General features: G+C 36.9%; 1 protein-coding gene across 1 annotated transcript; it reads left to right on the top strand.

Annotated features, from left to right (window-relative positions):
* The first annotated feature begins 4842 nt into the window (after positions 1-4842).
* On the top strand, positions 4843-21727 carry LOC114732811 (kinesin-like protein KIN-12D). Its single transcript, XM_028920175.1, is given in 41 exon segments — positions 4843-5516; positions 5868-6023; positions 6110-6193; positions 6775-6894; positions 7018-7131; positions 7207-7299; positions 7441-7601; positions 7693-7721; positions 7724-7766; positions 7891-7978; positions 8067-8125; positions 8213-8276; positions 8367-8432; positions 8514-8696; positions 9053-9157; positions 10886-11121; positions 11202-11271; positions 11364-11426; positions 11526-11570; positions 11650-11729; positions 11842-11890; positions 12488-14170; positions 14286-14732; positions 14971-15627; positions 15630-16401; positions 16404-17674; positions 17960-18067; positions 18149-18270; positions 18410-18497; positions 18617-18691; positions 18862-19104; positions 19188-19286; positions 19535-19609; positions 19696-19754; positions 19860-19971; positions 20063-20173; positions 20644-20814; positions 20931-20996; positions 21342-21461; positions 21553-21613; positions 21616-21727. Coding segments are annotated over 41 exon segments (8991 nt in total). The 5' UTR covers positions 4843-4847; the 3' UTR covers positions 21690-21727.
* Positions 21728-21912: the final 185 nt, after the last annotated feature.

Below are 21912 nucleotides of genomic sequence, written 5' to 3'. Positions count from 1 at the left end.
GGGACAAGGACGCGTTATCCTCTGCCGACTGTTCCTTCATCAATCTTCAATATGCTCGTACGTGTAAAAATATTCTGGTCTAGGGGCACGAAAACCCTTTTTATTATTATTTTTTCTTTGTTAAAAATTTACCCCAACTATTAATTCTCGCCTGGAGATCCATATCCCAGCACACATTCATTATTTCGGAGTTTGATCCCACAATTCTACTAAACAAAGTATGGAGTGCCACATGTTCGCTTGTTGGTGTTAAATTATGCACTTGTTGGTGCGTGTTTGGGTAGGAGTGTGTTAAATTATTAATTACTTTTTCTTTGAAAAGTAATAATCTTATCCATATATAAATAATTATTTCTTGTGTTGACCAAGAATAACACTAAACTCCACAGGGGAGATTCTTGTTTTTGGACTGACTGGTTTGTCTTGGTGGTTATAAGTTGTAATTATCATTATATAATCACTATAAATTATAAAAAAAAGGATTCGTTGCAGGTTAATAATAAATGATGTTGCATGATCGCGGAAGTAAAAAATATGAGATAAAGTTCCAAATATTGAAAGACAGTTAAATACGTAATGTTCTGTGTCGTTTCCGGAACATCTGTTCGTTTTGCTTCGTTATGACTATCACACAAATATTTGTAATTCCTGCTAAAAAAATAAAAATGCATAATGCAGTGAAGATTCATTTATTATACTTTAAATGAAGGAAAATGTATTTATCTAGTTAGTTTTTAGAGTTAAGGTCAATTTGTATTAAGGTTCTAATATTTTGTTTTAAAATGATAATTTTGGTTAGAGATCTTGAAACTAACATATCGTCTATTATGATAATGACATATCACTGCTGCGATAATGATATTTGGCAATAATATGCTTATCAAAAAGAGTGTTCTGGCAATAATCTAATACTTCCTATAGTCTTTAATACTATTTCAGTTCTTAATATAGGACCTAAATGCTGAGTTGGTTTTGGTTCTAAATATAAGACATATTTATCATATTCATCAATATTTCCTAAATTACTCGAATAGATGCTCCCTCAACCATGATCAAATAGAAGAGAGAGAGATTATTAAGAAAGATGATTATGGTGTTTTAGGAAAAAACATATCATATATTTTATAATTAACTAACTTACCTAACTTTCTTAATCTAATCAAATTAGTTAAATAAGTCCTATATTAGGGACCGGGGGAGTATAAAAACTAGTTGACTAATTTGAATAGATTAAAAAAATTAGTTAAGTCAGTTATTTGTAATAAATAGATGTTATCTTTTCTAGAATACTTTTACTAATATATGTATTGATTTTTTTTGGCCAACATATATGTATTGATTAAAACTACTATTTGATAAAACTTTTAATATATATAACTACTAGAAGGACTACCTTGAAAAAATATATAAATATAAGAGACAAGTAGATTAGAATCTTGTATTTAGGATTAAATTAAAAGTCAAACTAATTTTTATATTAAAGACAAGGGGTTGTAATAAGGATGTTGACCAAGGTTATTGTAAGAATTGATTTCTAAGCGGAGAAGAATACACAACAGCCCAAATAAAGCAGCTATGCTTTCCCTCAAATGAAATTGAAACAAAATACTTGTATGAGAAAAAAGTTAATATATATCTGCATCTGCTCAGTCCTGTGTTAACGTTTTCGGTGGATTCTGATAATAGGAGATTGAATTTGTTAATGAAAATGGAGAACCCCTTTTGATTCATTGTCAAATCTGCTGCTCCTCAATATAAACCTTTCAGGCGTGTGTTCCCGCAGGTTTTCAAGCACAAAATGCTGTGCATGATGTACCAAGGTCTGACCTGTTCTTTCGGTCCATTAAAATGTTTTGTAGGTTCTTGAAGTTTATCAAATTTTAATTTTAGCTTCTTAGTTTGGGGAGTTTGGCAACTCTTTAGGATCACTTAAAAAAAAAAAAACTTTCATATCAGTTAAGTCGAGATGAAATTTGTCTCACTTACTTATTTATCTTGTGTATTGTAAAATTAATTAATCAAATATAAGGATTTTGTTTGAATTTAACAGCGTTAGTTTTCATTTAACACTATTAGATATATGGACCAAAACTAATAATTGCTAAACGTATATGAACTAAAACTAAAATTTCTTAAAAGTACATAAACTAAATAGTTTTGGTATTATCTCAAACCAAATCCTTATGAAAAAATTATAGGGATGAAAAAAGCACAATTTAAAATTATATGAATCAAAACCAAAAGATCTGAGCAAGTTGTAAATGTCAAAATTAATATTAACCCGTGTGTCATGTAGGTTTTAGTCTTTTTGCTTTTCCTATTATAATGAATGCCCCCCCCCAAAAAAACAAGATTTATTTTATGTTGTTTATGGTCAATATGAAGACTATTATAGCTAATAATTTTTTTCAGCACTAAGGATGTTGTTAAATTTAAAAGCTCATGGATAAGGCTTATCCAGAATTATCACACACAAAAAAAAAAAAAAGAGAGAGAAGTAAGTCAGAGAGCAAGACATCACAACCTAGATTCATGATCTCCTTCTTATTTTTTTAGGACGTCACATTATCCTTTTACGTAATTGAAATAAGAGGAATGATGTAATACGTATTTTTATAATGCAACATACGTTTGATAGAAATACAAAAAAACAAAAATAATGGGTTTCATGACAAATAATCAAATAAAGTGAACAGGTTGTGATTATTGTTAGTATTAGTTTTTTTATTTTATAAAAAAGTATTTTTATATTCAGGCACACGAGCTCAACTCTCATGCCTTTAGTTATATGGATCTGTTAATCACTCAGTTATTTGACTTTGATTCTTAATTATATCTTAAAATTTATAAATGAAATTCAAGGGATTTATACAACATGATGAAAAGTACGTATGTCCCCCCAGACTAACACGATGTATCACATGGAACAAAAATATCTATACGGGAAAACTAATCAGAGAGTCGGTGCCCTGTAGGTTACATTGGAGATAATTAATCAATAACAATAATCAGTGTGATTTTCACTAGATATATAATTTGAATTATATGGAGCTCCATCCAGAAGGGTTGAATGGCAATAGGAATTAGGAAACATTCTGGATTGGATATTTTTAGAAAATATGTGTAATGACACTGTAACGTAAGTGTGTCCCACCACCGTCGTTGTTGCTCAATTTGAATAACCCAAGCAACAATATCTTGATGACTTCTTTTTTGGCTAAATAATACTCCTCCGATCTTCATATAAGACCTAATTTTTGAGTTAGTTTTGGTCATAAATATAAGATTCATTTATCATATTTATTAATTTTTTCTAAATTACCTCTATGGATACTCCTTTAATTATAATCAAGTAGAAGAAGGAAATAGGGTATTAAGAAAGATGGTTATGGTGTTTTAAGAAAAATGTCTCACTTTTCTTATATTTAACTAACTTACCTAATTTTCTTAATCTAATCAAATTAGTTAAATGAGTCTTATATTAATGACCGGAAGAGTAGAAAGTTGGAATTTAATCTACTCTGGGGCTCACATCACATCGTACTAGATCCGACCTGATTACATACCTGTGATCAAACAATTTTATTTTAATAATATTATTAGTTAAGCAAAACGAATATTAAACCCAATTACCAGTCATTAGTGGTAAATTTCAAATATTATTACTAAAGGGAGGCTGATGCATTGTTTGTTTAGTTTATTTTTATAAAATTAAACTTTTGCTCGAATATGTGTAAAACTGTAATTTTTTTTTTTGGAAAAATATTGTCGTTGTTATTGGTAGTCATAAGAAAATGATGGAAATTTAAGTGGTGGTATGCATAGCCTAACGTATCCAAAACATACTTTTCCAAATTTCAACAAATTGTAGGACTTGGCAAAATAATTGATTGGTCAAACTTGTTCAGTCTTGAAAGTAATTGGTTAGATCCGATTGTTCAATTTTACCATTGTTTATCCGTTAGTTTTGATGTACTCTTCCGATCTTAAATATAAAAACCTTATGCACATAAGTGTCTTATATTTAGAACTGCAGTAATAAATTTGAAAATTTCTTTATAAACAAAGTCAACACTGATTTAAATAGAATTTCCTTTTTTGTGTTCCATCTATTTTAATATTAAACCAAATCAAATCACACTGCAGGATAATAACCATGAAGATCAGCTGGCGCAGAAAATCCAACATTACAGTCATTGCATAGGATTATTATAATCACAGTAAATTACAGCAATTCTAGTAATGTAATTGTGCTCATGAGTATTGAAAACAGATTCCAGGGGACTGGGCCCAGGAAGAGGGCAATGCATCTTTTTATTCAAAAAAGAAGAAGAAGAAAAGGCCCAAAGATGAGTCGCCGTTTATTTATTAAACTTTCTAGCCGTTGGAATTTGAAAACTTGTCGCAATTATTCCCCTTACGGTTTGACTAAAATGCCCCTCCGATTCAAATCGCCAGACCGCTCTATTCCTTTCCCTTTTTGAATTTCGGATCAAAATCTCAGCCCTTCACTTCAAACTCATTTCATTATTGGTTCAAGCGGAAACCTCACCCCGGGAGTGGGAAAGAGCAGAGAGGGTAGTCAATGACCATGGTCCAAGTTCGCCTTCAATCTCGAAATCCCTAGTTACCACCAGCTAAACTCACATTGATCACTGCGAAAGCAGGTTCAGGATTACTCAGATTCGTCGATTTGGAATTTTGTTTTTCAATTCCTCTTTCAGGTGCTCATTTTCATTTTTACAAGGGCAGCTTTTACATATGTTTTTTTTCCCCCCCAATATCATTTGAAGTATCAGTCTCTTCATACTGCCTTTCTTGTTCGTTGGGAATCTTTGGATGCTAGAATGTTGAAAGATTTCAAATTCATGCGTCGAAATTCTGGCAAGACTGAGGAAATCGAGAATGTACCTGTGGATCCCAAGGATTCAACAACTGCTCAGAGCGTCGCTGACAGTTCTAGACCTCCGTTAAATACAATCCAAGATCCTTTACATATCCCCAAACCCGAGCAAGATGTGGCTTCTCAAAACAAGATTAACAGGACTCCTAAGGCTAAGGGCAAGGTTTCTGAATCAGCATTACCTCTGCGGACGCCGGATAAGCTTGGCAGTAGCTTAATGGCAAAGAACCGGTTTGGCTGGGCTCAGAAGAATGAACCCGCCTCAGTATATGGTGATCTGCGTGATGATAGAAGAGGCACTGCGGGTTTTGGAAATGGGGGTTTGGTGAATGCAACTCCTCGGTCGGCAACTCGCACCGCAGGAAGGGCTACCATGAGTTGTTCTGAGAGCAACTCAACGCAAAGCACACCATCAAAAAGTGTCACTAAGCCTCCGAATTCAGGTATTCGGTGCAAGGCTGAGGGAAACTTTAATGCTCGCCTAGGGAATTATGCTGCATTGTACAAAGGGATTCCTAGTTCATCTGGTCCGCCTACTGTTGTTAATACCGTCGAAGTGCCTCACTTTGATCTAAAAGAAGATACATCATTTTGGATAAATCACAATGTACAGGTTAGTTCAGTTGAGTTGAGTGCATTCGCTTGTAAATTATGTCATTATTTGATAGTTGATGGTTTAAGAGAAAACCCTACTTTGGCATGAATATCAACTTAATACTCCATGGATTTCTTGTGTCACTTTGGCCCCCAAAGTTTGAATTTGTTGAAACATCATATAATATTTAATTATTGAAAGATTGCATTCTTTTATTACTTTTAGAAGGGTGAACCTAGAACGAAAATAATATTTTCAAGCATCAAAGTCACAGAAAAAACCTTCCGAATATTCAAAAAGTGGTTCATACTTCATACTGTGCTGGGGACTGTGGATTCTGATGCTTTTACTTGTCAACCACACACATAGGTAATTATAAGAGTTCGTCCTCTCAATAGCATGGAGCGGGCCAGCCAAGGATATAACAGGTGTTTGAAACAAGAAAGTGCTCACAGCATAACTTGGATCGGGCAACCTGAAACTCGTTTCACTTTTGATCACGTTGCGTGTGAAACAATAGACCAGGTTTGGTAACATCCCAGAAACAATTTGGTACAGAAATTGCTTTGTATGAAGTTATTCATTTCCAGCTCATATTTGTGATTTTGTAGGAAACTGTTTTCAGAATGGCTGGTCTACCGATGGTGGAGAACTGCCTCTCAGGATATAATAGCTGTATGTTTGCATATGGACAGGTATACTCCTAAACAAACGTTTTATTCCATCTTGAGATATTGTTAAGCATGTAAGATATAATTTTCCATACAATATTCCACTATAGTGCTTAGCATTGCTCTTTCTTTCTTTTAAATGTTATATCACCTAAGCAACGTAGTGTTGAATGGCCGCCTTTGAGAGTAAGTGCTGGTGAGTTCAGTCCTTATTTCCCTCTATCAAGTGGTGATGTTGAGCTGCATCATTCAGCATTTTAATAGGGGAAAGTAGTTGCTTCAGCTTGTCATTGTTTCATACTTCCAAGACCGCCCTATCAAATAGGATGTTGACTTGTACTCCAGCATTGGTTAAATATTTTTCTGTTTGACAAAATAGGGGCTTCAGTTTGTTCGTGTCATGTTGCACTAATAAGAAGTATGATAAATATAAGTCGTTTGTTGAGAGGTTGTTTGCTCTGCTGTTCTCTTTTGGTTACGAATGCACAATAACAATGCTTTGATTACAATAAATAACAAACTATTTCTTTTTCTCCTCCTCATTCTTCCTGCAAAAAAAAAAAAAAGGAAAAAAACTCGAAGGTGACAAATAGTTTTTGTTGTAGACTGGAAGCGGGAAGACATACACGATGCTTGGTGAAATTGAAGATTTAGATGTGAAGCCTAGTCCACAACGCGGAATGACTCCACGCATTTTTGAATTTTTATTTGCTAGGATCCAAGCTGTAAGTTCATAACTTGTAGCTACTTACAATTTTGATATATAAAGAAGCCCATTTTCATGATCAGTGCATAACGCTTATATGCCTAACTTTTTTATCTTTTCCATTCTACTCACCAATTAACAGGAAGAGGAAAGCCGAAGGGATGAGAACTTAAAATACAATTGCAAATGTTCCTTCTTGGAGATTTATAATGAACAAATCACGGATCTCCTCGATCCCTCATCTACTAATTTGCTTGTGAGTCTAGTTCTTCCCCCATCAAATGAGCGTTGAAGTTCTATTATTTTTTCTGATTGTACCTTTTCTCTATAGCTGCGGGAGGATGTCAAGATAGGTGTTTACGTTGAGAATGTATCTGAGTTTGAAGTTCACACTGTGAGTGATATCATAAGGCTTCTAACTCAGGTAGTGACCTTAAATCTTATTATTTGGTTCGTGGCATCTCTCTCTTCCCTCCCACCTTCCTTGTTTATTTGAATGGTGGATGATATGTATGTGCATGCTGGCTAGCACGCCATCCACTAAGTTGTAGTTTTCTTAATGTAGGGATCCGCAAATAGAAAAGTTGCAGCAACAAACATGAATAGAGAGAGCAGTAGGTCCCACAGTGTTTTTACATGTGTGATTGAGAGCAGATGGGAAAAGGATTCCACAACTAACTTTCGTTTTGCAAGGTTAAACCTGGTTGATTTAGCTGGTTCAGAAAGGTAAGAGAACGCTTTTTGACTGATTGAGTCAAATTTAATTCGACATTCATTTGAATTTGCACTAATTAAATTTCCATTTACAACACAATAGACAGAAAACTTCTGGTGCTGATGGTGAGCGTTTAAGGAGGCCGCTAGTATCAATAAATCATTATCTACCTTGGGGTACTTTTTACTATCTAAATGAATATATACTTGCCATTAATTTATAGTGTATAAATTTATTGGAGCTATGCTGCTTTTTAATTAGTATTATTAATTAGTAAGTATTCTCTAAATGTGCTTGCAGTCATGTGATAATGATACTAGCAGATGTGGCACAAGGAAAAATGAGGCATGTTCCTTATAGGGACTCGAAGCTAACATTTCTTCTTCAGGTTAAATACCATTACCATTAGTTTCTTTGAAAAGTCTTCATTGTCAAGGTTTATAGTCATTAATATTTTGGTATTAAATATAACTCAGGACTCCCTTGGTGGAAACTCAAAAACAATGATCGTTGCCAATGTCAGCCCTTCTATCTGGTCTGTGCTTTTGTTTGTAATTTTTTCTTTCATAGAGTATTTATAAATTGTCATGAAAATGCGATGGACCCTTGTTCATTTTTGCAGTTGTGCAGCTGAAACACTGAATACACTTAAATTTGCCCAGAGAGCAAAACTTATTCAGAATAATGTGAGCTATTCTATACCAAGTTTGTGCTTTTTTTCCCTAAAGAGGATAGAATCTTATCTCATTGAGATCTACGCATCTTGTGCCATGTAGGCTGTGGTAAATGAAGATTCTACGGGAGATGTCATTGCTCTGCAGCAACAAATACGACTTTTGAAGGTGGTATCATTTCTTTAGTCCTGGTGCACGTACATGTGTCAAAAGCATAATTTCTAACTCATTGGTTGAAATTTGGGGCAGGAGGAGCTTTCTACCCTCAAACATCTGAATGTCTCCAGGTCCTTGTCATTTGGTGGGGCACCTGTCAAAATTATGAAAGAAGCACTGGAAGGAAGCTCAGAAAATGCATTTGAGGTAGAGAAACAGCATGGTGATAATATGCTTGATTGCCAATCCAAGGGAATCAAAATGTCCAGCAAACAGGTATGCATGCATCTTCTTGGCTTATGATGGTTTGATCTCCATTCTAGTTGTATAATAGAATGGATGCTTCACTTCTCGATGGTCGTAATATTGTTTCTATTTTTTTCGGCCTTATTCAAAATTGGATATTTTAAAGGCTAGTCATATGTTATTCATCATGTGCAATGAATTACATTTTACATATAAATAAAACATGCCACTATGTTGCTATCTTCGTATGAAATAAGTAACATTTATTGACGTATACAACATGAATGTTAAACCATTGTTAATAGCATCACCAAGAAAGACAGCACATTTTTGTTTCTCTTGCATCATCATCCATCATCTAACATTTCACTATTTCCGTGGCCTAGTTGAAATCACTGGAGGCAACTCTTGCTGGTGCTTTGAGAAGAGAGCAGATGGCAGAAACTTCTATCAAGCAACTAGAAGCAGAAATTGAACAATTAAACCGATTGGTACTTTTCTTTATTATTGTCCAAGTATGAGTAGACTCAATTTGATGTGGGGACATAATTAGGCTTAATAAGTAACATAAAATAAAGTGGAAGGACCCATAAACTTAAACTTTAAGGTTTTGAGTTAAGATGTGTCTCTTCTATTGCTCTGTCTTTTGTTTTTGGGCCTTACTTTTTGTTTCTTACAAGTGGTGTCAGACCTTGATTTTTCTCGGAATTGATGTGAAAAAGACTTCGCTTCCCATTCTGTACAAGTGGTATTAGAGCCTAGTTTCACTTGGAATTGATGTGAAAAAAATGTCATTGGAAGCCTTTAATTGCACACGCATTGGAAGCCTAAAAGTGAGACTAACCCTAGTTTTGCCTAGGGAGTTGTATGTGTGCGTGCCACACAAGGGCTTGGTGTTTGTGATGTGCTAATGGACTCACACTGTTTGAAGGAGGGATTGTTAAGATGCTCAAGTATGAGTGCGTTTGAGTTGATGTGGGAGGAGACTGTTAAGATGTCCAAAATAGGGAGGCCATAACAGGTGGGTGAACTCACACCTGAAGAAGAGATTGTTAGGATGTTCAAGTATGATCGCACCTGAGTTAATGTTAGAGGAAATTATTAAAATGTTTAAGGGAGATAGTTAGGACGTACAAGTATGGATGAGTGATGGGTATCTAAGTGGGATGGGTAACCCTAACCCAAAAGTTAGCTATTGAGGTGAGAGAACTAAACCACTTTAATACCTCATTAAACATCTCATTCTACTTATTGTGGGATTTGGCATCCCATACCACAAAGTCCCCATCAATTTGGCCTCCTGTGGAAAGCCGACGTTCCTGTGGTTATACTCTACAACACTTTACTTGGCATTCGACAAGTTAGAACCCTTCATAGGCAGCCCTCTCTGAAACCGTGGCTCTAATGCCAATTGATTGGTACCTAAGTGGGAAGCTAGCTGTTGACATGTGAGAACCAATCCACTATTGAGCATCTCATTTTACTTAATATGGGACTATGTATCCCATACTACCAAGTCCCCATTCGTGAAGTGGTGGAGGAGGATATAGTTAGGGTACCCAAAATATGGAGGAGCTAACGGGCAAGTATATTCTCTCTTGAATAAAATATTATTAGATGTCCAAGTATGGGTGGACTTGAGTTGATGAGAGAGGAGATTGTTAGGACATCCAAAGATGAGTGGACTTGACTTGGTGTGAGTAGAGATTGTTAGGATGTCTAAATGTAAATGGATTTGAGTTGATGGTAGAGGAAATTGTTAAGATGTCCAAGTGTGAGTGAGGTAATGTGTTTACACTTGAAGTAGAGATTGTTAAAATTGCCAGGTGTGAGCAGATTTAGTGTCAATGGGTAGTGCCTTAATGTTCATAACGTATTAATATGGAGGAGTTAATGGACTTATACTTAAAGGGGAGATTGTGAAGATGTCCATGTCTGAGTGGATTTGTGTTGATGTGGGAGGAGATCGTTAGAATGTTAGTGTGAGTGGACTTGAGTTGACGTGGGAGAAGATTGTTAGGATGTTCAAGCATGAGTAGATTTAAGTTGACAGGGGAGGAGATTGTTAGGATGTCCAAACGTCGGTGTATGTGCAAAGTTCCATGTAGAATATAATTGGGATTAATAAGTTACATATAATAAAGTGAAAAGAGTAAATAAAGATTTGTATATTTCCATTAGACCTTACCTCGTTTTTCCCTGAATCTATTTCCTTTTAGGCTCGTCAAAGAGAGGAAGACGCCAGGAGTTGCAAAATGATGCTTAAGTTTCGGGAAGACAAAATTCGAAGGACGGAATCCCTTCTTGCTGGTTCTATTCCTATAGATATCTACTTGCAAGAAGAGAATAAAGCATTGTCTGATGAGATTCAGCTTCTTCAGGCCAAACTTGACCGAAATCCCGAAGTTACACGGTTTGCATTGGAGAACATCAGGCTTTTAGACCAGCTTAGGAGGTGATTATCTCTTTCTTCCCAAGACAATCAATACTGAGATGGATCTGTCAAGTGGAATTATCTAATCATAACTGTAACAGGTTTCAAGAGTTCTATGAAGAAGGGGAGAGGGAGATTTTACTGGCAGAATTGTCCTCTATGCGGGATCAGGTTTGTATATTCCAGAATCTTGTACAAAAATAACTTTCCTTTTAGCTTACTTGTTTGGTAGCTTCTACAAGTGGAAAACTTTTGTTCTGCAGTTGCTTCAATTTCATGAAGGGAACTCAATGCAGAGTAATCCGAATTTCAGCCCGCAGCCTCAGGTTAGACTAGAACTAACTGATGTATCATTTCTTATTTTCCATTCCTTTGTACATCTCATTCCTTTTCTTTTGTCCTTATAAATGTCACCGTTGCTGCAGAAGGTCCCATGCAGTAAGAAAGAAGACGATTCTGTCAATCTAGAGGTTTTCATCCAGTCCTTATCATATATAGAACTGTTCAACTCGCCGTACAAGCGTGACATTTTTTTTTTAATGGTTGCAGCTAAGAAACGCTCTCAACGAGTTAGAGGAATGCAGGCGTAACTTGAATTGTTGCTTGGAGGAGAACGCAAAACTTAGCAGGTATGGCTTTTCGTTCCCCCAAGTCATTTGGTTGCATCTGTGCGGATTGAGATTCTCGTTTTGGCTTGACTATCCTAATACTTGTTTATTGTTGCTTTGCATGGCATAACAGGGAAATAGATTCTCTTCACTCAATGGTGAGCAGCATAAATGCCACACAGGTATTATTATTATTATTATTATTCTTTAAAAGCACTTCTCTGGCCTTTGCTTTTGCTAGATTATATATAACATTATGTAACGAGAAGGGGGATGTAAATGGCGTTCACCATAAGGAGTTTGCGGGTGGCGCCCCACTTGTTTAGTTGGATTTAGTATTATGCTACTTTTAAGATCGGGGTCTTGGTACAGCCTCATTAGTCTATTTAGCATTGGGCTGAGTTGGGCTATTTCTTTTTAAGACAGACTCAGAAATAAGTCAGATAACTAAAGAAAAACATTTTGAGTTATTAGTTCTTTTAACTTCTGTAAATTTGTCCTAAAAAATTTACAAATATGTTATCATGTTAAGATAAAGTCGGGGATTTAAGTTGGTTAGTGTGATTGGCATGGCTCAATCGAGTGACTCGAGCCAATCCATTTAATTTTCTTCAGTCCAGCTTGAAGTGATCAGACCACCGTGCCACTTACTTCCAGAGCCCGGTCATATTGCTGGATCTTTAGTAAAGAGAAATGGCATGAATTGTTTTGTAGCCCACCTTCTGTGTGATGAGTTCAGTGTTGGGAGAAATAACGTTGATTTTTGTTATTATTTTCAGGATTCTATAAAGGGGCCATCCCATGAAGCTGAGGCAATCCCGCCTAAGATGATGAAGGGCAGAAATGAACCCCCGATAGCTAAACACACAGAAGATATCCTGAATTTGCAGCTGGAATTAGATATACTGAAGATCATTTTGAAAGAGGAGAGGTCTTTGCGTGGCTTGATGGAGGAGCAAACAACATGCTTAAATACAAATCTTGAAATAGAAAAAGGCGAACTTTTGCAGACAAGAAAACAGTTGAAGGAAGCAAAAGACGAGCTGAAGGAGACAAAATCTGTTATTGACGCTTTGGAATCACAGCAAATTTTATCATTTGATGAGATGGAGGACATAAAGAACAAGAATAGCGATTACATGGAGCTTCTGAGGAAACAGGAGCTTGAAATCAGGGCCTTGAAGAACCAACTTGCTTCCAAAGAATTAAGAGATAATATACCTGCAAAGCATTTGGAGGTAGAAAGCAAATCCTCATTGCAGACAAAACTGAAAAGGATGCATGATTCGCTCGAAAAAGCCAAGCAACTGAATATGTTATACCAAAGTGATCGTTCATTTCAAATTTCTAATGAAGAAGAGATGGATGAAATCAGACGGCAGGCTGAGGCTGAAACTGCTGAGGCGATTGTCTGTATGCAAGAAGAACTTGCCGCGCTCCAACATCAGATACATGACAGTCATTTAAAAGAACTAGAAATGAAAGAGAGAATACTGCATTTGGAAAGCGAACTGAAGGAGGTGCAGGAAGCATTGTTCACTACAATGAATGACAGGGGACAACTAAGCGAAGAGCTTGAGGCCAGAGATCAGGAACTACAATCACTGGCTGAAGAATGCGAACTGCTAACCTCCGAGATTGAAGAGATTCTTGCTGATGGATGCGAGGCACTCCTTGATGCCTCTGATCAAGTTGACCATATATGCAAGTCATTTCCACAGAAAAGGATCTGGATTTCGGAACAAGTCGGCATGATGGTAAGAAAAATCTCTGAAAAGGAATTATTAATTGATGAACTCAGCAAATGTCTTGAAGACGCAAGCAATAAAAGAAGTGATATGGAATGTATGCTGAAGTCTTTAAGAAGTGCAGCGCTGGTAATTACTGAAGCCCACCAGAAAGAGTGCACTGAGAAAGACAAAGAAATTCACCTATTGACATCACAACTAAATGGCAAGATATCCACTATGACGAAACTAGAGGAGCAGCTAAAATTGGCAGAAGAGCATATAAGAAAAGCATCAAATTGTGCAACTGTTGCTTTTGTGATCGTGAATAGATTGTCAGAAGTGAATCTTGGTTGCCTTGATGATCTAAAGCAAAAGGATCTTTTGCTCAGTGAATTAGCAGAGATCAACCAGAGGAAGGATGTCCTTCTCAACGATCAGTCCATTTCAATTGTACAAGCAGAGAGACGCATGGCAGAATTGGAGGAAAGCTGTGATAATTTGAGGAAGAATCTTTGTGAGGAGCAGGAGCATTCTAGTGCTCTGGAACAAAAGCTTAAAGGTATTGAAACAAATGCCATATCAGATACAAGGGAGCAACTTGCGGCATTGCAAGAAGGTGTGTCCTCAGTCAGGTCATCAATGGCCTCATATGCAGAGCATTCTAAATTTCTTGATTCTAAAAATTCCTTGGAAGTGGGCTCGCAACATTTTGAAGGCAAGGGTGGAGCAAGGGTAAGCACATTTTCTTTTTGGTAGATTGATTGAAGTCAAGTCACGTTTATGTCACTTGCAGCCGTGATTTGTCAGCGGGTTTTATTTAATTTATGCTATTTTGGATGCTCTGCAGACAGGTACTGGAGCATATCCAAACAATAATTTAGATACAAATTCTGTTGAAGAGTCGATAATTGACCTGGCAGATTGTTCCTTTAATTCTGTGAAAAGTGGAAAGGATACAGAAGACCAAAAATCCAGAAAATTTTGTCAGGATGGTTATGCAAGAGATGTTACAATTACACTATTGAAAAAGGAAATAGAGCGTGCTCTGGGAAGCTTAAAAGAGGTGCAAGATGAGATGGCCAGACTTCATCAAGAGAAAAAAGAGATGTCAATGTCTGAAAAGCAGAGTCAGCAAAGCATCAAGTGCCTCACAACTGAGCTACATGCCATTCAAGCGGCTATGAGTGACTTTGAAGAACAATCCAAGATCAAAGTTCAGGCACTGAGTGATAAGGTCAAAGAACTAGAGGAAACTCTGAAGGAAGATGGCCGTCATTGGCATCAATCGAAAGAGGTAATGCTTTATGTTTAAGACCTAATTCTCAGTGCGAAACCTCTATTCCATCTTTTATTCTCTTCAATTCAACTATAAAATCCGGTATCTGTTTCATATCATCCATTGCAATAATCTACTTGCTAGTCTCATTGTCTTGTACTTTCCTACATATATTTAACACTTTCTTTTAACATTGAATTATCAATGCTAGCTTTGAACAACTTTCTAAACAATCTTTACTGTTGTCTTTTTGCAGTGGCTTGAAATGGAAGTTGGTGAGGCAAAGATCATTGCCGCTCAGAAAGCTGCAGAGACTTCTTGTATTCGTGCCAAATTTGAAGAAGCCCAAGAAACAACGAAAGAAGCGGATATCATGATCAATGAATTGATGATAGCTAATGAGTCAATGAAACATGATATAGAAAGACTTAAAGAAGCGGAAGTCATATTAATCAACGAGAAGGGTCTCTTACTGAGGGAGAAAGAGAGTTTTCTATCTGTTATTAATATAAAGAATAAAGAGATAGAAGACATCGTTGAAACAAATCTGATAGAGACAAAGAATATCCTTGAGGTGTTCGATGATGTCATCAAAGAATTCCAATCCACTGTGAAGGAAAACTTCATCTCCTTAGGGTGTGATTTCCAGTGCATTAAGTCTCAGTTTTCATATTCAACTAAGCTACTACAATCATGGCTTGAAAAGGTCTGGTCTGAAATTGTTGTTAAGGATTGTACTCTCTCTGTGTTACATCTCTGTCACATTGGAATTCTACTAGAAACAGTGACAGGGCTACATACAGAGAATGGTCTGCTTTCACACGGGCTGTGCGAATCAAACTCCCTCATCAGTGACCTGAAAGAGCACAATTCTAAAACAAGAAAAGAACTGGAGATGTTCAGCATACTGAAGAGAGAAAACTACTTGCTGACATCAAGAACAGTTTTGATCGGATTTCCAGCAAGGAAAAAGAAGCCAGTGAAATCACCATCAACTTGAACAATTTTGAGAAGAAGATATCAGACCTACAACTTCAAGAAGAAATGATGTTGCAAAGGTCTAAGGAAATGGAATCTCAACTTGCTGAATTGATGAGAGAATCGGACTTGAGTAATACAGATGTTGTGACATCCCTTTTAGATCAAGAGCAAATACTTGAACATAAGGTAGAGGTCCTTGAATCCCAAGCTGAAGTTTTCATGGCAAGTTGGTACTGCAAAGACTTTGAGTCACTCATTTTTGCTTTGGAACTAGAAAATCTAGCCTGTCAAATAGACGATAAAGAGGATGACTTGATGATGTGTTCTAAGCTGAGTGAGCATTTGAAGGAAGAAGTAATTTGTTTCCAGCTAGAAGCAGAGTTTGCAGCACAGATTTTGAGGGACACGGAAGTTGAGCTTTCTGTGCTTAAAGGCGAAATTCAACAGAAAGAAGGGGAGAAGAAAGACTTGCTGTCAGAGCTGAACCAGAACGAGTTAAAGCTTGCTGAGATGGGTGAAGTGAACAAGTCCCTCCAACAACATATTGAGTTTCTAGAAGATGATGCTCGTTCAAATAATGCATTGAAGGGTGAACTTGGTAAAATAACGGAAGACAAGAAAAGACTGATGGACAAGAATTTAGATCTTGAAACTGAATATGATAAGCTAATTCAGAATCTTATCGAAAAGGATGTTTCCTTAACCTTGTTTGTCATCAGATTTCTGTTCTCGATCAACAAAACGAAGAATTGCATAAAGTTAACCAGATGCTGGAAAATTCGTCTGGCAGACTTCAGAATGAGCTGGACATCAGGAATGAAAAGTTAGATAGACTACACAGCTTGGGGAATGAGAATGAATCACTGAGAAACGGGGTGGAAATTTTAAAGACTGGTAACGGCTTACTTCTTCAATCCTTGGACAAGCGAATTTCTGATTTTAAACGACTGTCAAGGTGCCAGGATCTCTTTGATAAGGAAAATTGTTTGCTGCATGATTTTATAAGTTCTTTAGAGTGTCACATTGACAGTCTACAGACTGATCTGGAGACAGAAACTAGAAAGCTGAGTGATATCGTAGGTTCTCAATCTGTCACGATTGAAGAAATAAGGTTTAAATGCCAGGAATTTCAGAATTATGTTGGCACTGTAAACAAAATGAAGGAAGAAAATGCTTCTTTGCAAAAAAGAACTCAGCTATACGAGAACATACTGTTGAGTTGGGAAGCGGTCAGACCAGTTGATTTGGTGAAAACTATTGAGATGAAGTTTGGCAGATTATCCGAGACACTGAGAGAAGGAAGTCTTATAATGACAGACAACATTATTCGTGGCCATTGTGAAAATGTGGAGATGGCATCTAAATTCATTAAACAATTTGAATGCTTGGAGTTCAATGCTAAAGAACTGGCAGCAACTAGTTCAACTCTCCAGGCTGAGTTATCCAGAAAGGATGATGTAATTAAAGGGTTACTGTATGACCTGAGCTTGCTGCAGGAATCTGCATCTGAATGTAAGGATCACAAAGATGAAATTGAGGAAATGGGAGCTACTATAGAAACATTGGAAGATGGTCTTGCCGTTAAATCAGGTGAGCTTGCTGCTGCAGTTGCTAACTGTCAAACGTTGGAAGCTCAGTTGCAGGACAAATCGGATGTTATTGCAACTCTTGAATTAAATCTCTCAAGAGAACAGGAGTCTGTGAAATTGCTAGTTAGTGAAAAAGGGGAACTTGGAGATCAAATTGAACGTGCATTTGCAGCGAAAAGATTGGCTGAAGATGAGCTGACAGAGAAAAGAAAGATCGCGGAGAGCTTAGAAAATGAAATCTCGGAAATGAGCAGTACTCTTACCCAAATGAATGAACTTGCAACTGAGAGGGATCGGCTTCAACTGCAGGTGCTTAGCCTTAGACAAAAGCTTGAAAAGGCTAGAGCAGAAGTTGAAGAAAGTGAAGCGATGGCTCAAGAAGCTCAGCAGGTAATGCTTTATTAACAAACTTGATCTGTAGTACCACGTCTTAAGTAGTCGTTGAGTTTACATTCTCAGCAGTTTTAACGCGTGGATAACTAAATTTCCATATAAACTGATATAGCAAGCATTTACATCTATCTTCCCTAATTTTCAACTGGCTGCGTCTAAATTCTGGACGAGTTGAGAATTTCTTTTTGGGCTGCGTACACTAGCGATAGGGTAAAAAGGGTCAACATTGTAGCATTCAAAGGAAAATTTGTTCCCACCTGAGAATTGTTTCAATAATCGCAGATGGCAGAATCAAGAAAGGTCTATGCTGAGGACAAGGAAGCGGAGGTGAAGCTTTTAGAGCGATCAGTTGAAGAGTTGGAGTGTACTATAAATGTACTAGAAAACAAAGTGAGTTAGTGTTACTTTTATAACATCTTCAGGAAGCTTGTCTATCTTTATAAGCATCGCAACTCAAAGTCATTCTGCCAGGTTGACATACTAAAGGGAGAAGCAGAACGACAGCGGCTGCAGAGAGAAGAGCTGGAACTGGAGCTTCATGCTGTCAAGCATCAGATGCAAAACATTAGAAATGCTGATGCGGACATGAGAAGGTTTAGACCAGCTATTCTTTTATTCTCCTTATATTAGTCATTCGCTAGACTCTAAGCCTTAGAGGGCGTATGCAGAAGCAGAACTTTGGTTCCAATTTACGGTATGTTCAAGATATTGCTGTTTCTTTTTGTGCCGCAGGCTTTTGGATGAAAAAAACAAAAGCGTTGAAGAAGCCCTAGATCACGTACAAGTTCTTAAGAGAGATTTGATGGGAAAAGATGCAGAGGTGGGACTTCACACTGACTAATTAGGGCTATCATCTAATCTTCTGATGACAGAATATATTTCAAAGTTACGTTGACTAAAATTCGTTCATTTCCCCCTGTCCGCGTGTCTCTTTACCAGATTGCCCAAATGAAAGCTCATATTTCAGAGCTGAATTTGCATGCTGAAGCACAGGCAAAAGAGTACAAGCAGAAGGTAAGTTCAACTATCCCCATTCTGCCTCGGACTCAAAGGGAAACACCCACTGAACTAAAAACAGACGCGTACTAACCACCCTTGACTAAGCAAAATACTCTGTGACACGTGGAAAAAATAAATTTCTGCTTTTTTTTTTTTTTTTACAATTTGAACGTAATATAAAGCAGTTCAAAGCACTCGAAGCTATGGTTGAGCACGTCAAACCTGAAGGGGCCTTATCCACCTATACAAGTACATCATCACACAAGATCGACAGGAATGCAACCAAGCCTCGAGGTTCAGGTTCACCTTTTAAATGCATTGGGTTGGGCCTGGCACAACAGATAAAATCTGAGAAGGTTGAGGAGCTAGCCGCTGCAAGATTCCGTATTGAAGAGTTAGAATCCTTGGCAGTATGTCGACAGAAAGAGGTAACTTCCTTCTTTTTGCAGCATGTTCTGCAGCTGAACCTTGGTCGATGTTCTTCAACGTGCCGCTTTCTTCTCCTTTTCAGATATTTTCGCTGAATGCTAGACTAGCTGCTGCTGAGAGCATGACCCATGATGTAATTCGAGACTTACTCGGAGTCAAGCTGGATATGACCACCTACGTGGTAAAAATCTCTCTTTTTTGTTGTTGTTACTACTACTTGGGCATTTGATTGTGTCAAAGAGAGATGTGCACCGAAACTGGATCTGGTTGCCCATCTCTCCTCTACTCATGCAAATTCATGATATGAAATTGCAAATATAGAGCCATTAAGCTAAAGAGAAAAAAAGCTATACGAAGTATTCCAAAAGAAAATTTAGAATTTTATTTATCCGATGGGGCTCATTTTTATTGTCACTTGCTTTTTTGTAGTCGCTATTGGATAATCAGCAAGTGCAGAAGATAACAGAGAAAGCTCAATTTCATGCTTCACATTCTCAAGAGAAGGTAGCTTCGTTTTAGTGATTCGTGAAATAGGTTGAATAGTTGTCCTTCTGACAAGCTGTTAACATGAACTGCATTACTCATTTCAGGATGAGGAGGTTATTAAACTAAAGAAGCAGCTGAATGAATTTATTGAAGAGAGGCAAGGGTAATCAACTCTCAGATTTCAAATTAGGTTTCCTTTCTTTTAATGCACATTTAACCGCGTGCAAATGAATAACGTTTTTAAGACTCACAAACCTTTGTTTAATAGGTGGCTGCAAGAAGTGGATCGGAAACAAGCCGAATTGGTGGCTGCGCAAATTGCATTGGAGAAACTTCGGCAGCGGGAACAGTCACTGAGAACTGAAAATGAAATTTTGAAGGTAGAACATTAGAAGACAAATTTTCCTCCTTTCTTTCTCTCTCTCTCATTTATTTCAAATTGGTGGCCTTAACGTCCTTCTTTTCATGCAGATGGAGAATGTGAATAACAAGAACAAAGTTCTGGAGCTGGAAGAGGAAATCAAGAAGCTGTCTGGTCAACAGAACCTTCAGCAGCGCATTCATCATCATGCTAAGATTAAGGCAAGATTTTATCATTTTACTCATCTCAAATAGAAGCATGTGTGTTGTAAACCAATTGGTAAGATATACTGTACTGCAGTAGTTATTGGGAATTGCCGTGATTATCTGCATTCTGCAAATTTTGTTGAGAGAGAGAAAATTGTCGTAAAGGGAAGATTTCATTGAAGCCTTTTCTTATTGGGGAGTTTTTCCCAAAGAGAGGTGGAGAAATGGAGGATTTTTCAACTAGTCTTTGTGTCTGCCCTTTCATAATTTTAAGATTTTCCCATGCATGGTTCCTCACCACCAGTCTTTGTGTCTGCCCTTTCATAATTCTAAGCTTTTGCCATGCATGGTTCCTCAGCATTCTCATTCCATTTTCTTTGGTTCCTTTCCTTCTGCTTCAGTGTAACTCCCAAGCATGTCTTAATGTTTCTGTAAATCAAATGTCTTCGAAATTGATTTGAGTCGTTCTCCAAATGATGCAACAGGAGGAAAACAACAAGTTGAAGATACAGAATGAAGAACTCGGTACGAAGCTACGAAGATCAGAAATATTCCTTTCACGTGTTAAAGAGGAACTTTCAACCCTTCGTGTTTCTGCTGGGATTAAACCATGCATTGATTTTGAGGAGGAGCAACGCTTGATGATGAAATTTAAGGTTGGGATCTAGAGGAAACTTAATTTACCTTCACTAAATGCAAGTTTTTTATTTTTTTTATCAACATCACCAAATACAAGTTGAAGTGATTAATATTTGAGTGAATATTGCCTTAGGGAGTCGAGGAAGAGAAAGTGCTGTTGGCACAACAGTTACTGAGATTGTGTACTAATGTTCTAAAGGTGAGTATTGGTTATTGGTTTTCCTAAACAAATTGAGATAGATAGATTGTTTTAAGTTTGTAAAAGGGAAATGCAATGCAACTAACAACGAAAATCATGATTGTTCAAAATTAAAGCAGTTAATTGAACACGTTAAAAAAATCTATTCTCTATATGTCAAAACTAATTTCATCAGTTTGAATACTTCAATTAAGGAATCTAATGAATTTGAAGATGTTATATAACAAATTTAGATACTATCAAAAAAAATTCTTGTATACATATTCATCATTATTCTTTCGCTTAAAATTTTTTTGTGGAGTAGTCGACAGGATTCTGGCCCTCACTCCATGCATTGTTTTTCAGGCTGCTGGAATAACAAACCCTGTATCAGATATAAACCCCTCAGTTGCTGAAGAGGCCCTAGAAGAGCTCAAGAATAAGATAGCATCTCTGGAATTGGAAAAGCAAGATTTGAAGTACAAGGTACGCTCAGCAAGAATATGCATATAACCTAATCTAAAATACGAAACATCGTGAAAAGAATTAACACGAAGAATGTCAACTCCTATGACAGAACAAAATCATAAACGAAAGGATCAGATTATCTGAACTCATGCCACAAGCTTCATCATTGAACTTAGAACGGAGGAGAACCGTGTAACTCCCCCCAGAGCATCCCAATCTCCATTTCTCTCCAGTTTTGATCGATAATTAGGATGACTTAGCCATCAGCTAGCTGCGGCTTCACGTTGGTTTCTTTTCTGTAAATCTAGAATTTTTTGTATCTTTGGTTTATATATATTATGATGTAAATAATTTATAGACTGTACAGTTCAAGAAGATATTGATATATGAACTACACAAACAGAAATGATGGTTTACATCAAGCCTCGGGGAGAGTTTCAAAATTTTTACGTGAACATCCCTGAATCTG

The sequence above is a fragment of the Neltuma alba genome, unplaced genomic scaffold (assembly GCF_004799145.2).
Source record: "Neltuma alba isolate B1F8T4 unplaced genomic scaffold, ASM479914v2 tig00002571_pilon, whole genome shotgun sequence".
Classification (NCBI taxonomy): Eukaryota; Viridiplantae; Streptophyta; class Magnoliopsida; order Fabales; family Fabaceae; genus Neltuma; species Neltuma alba.
Note: the sequence above shows the minus strand (reverse complement) of the source record. Positions and strands in the feature narration are given on the sequence as shown.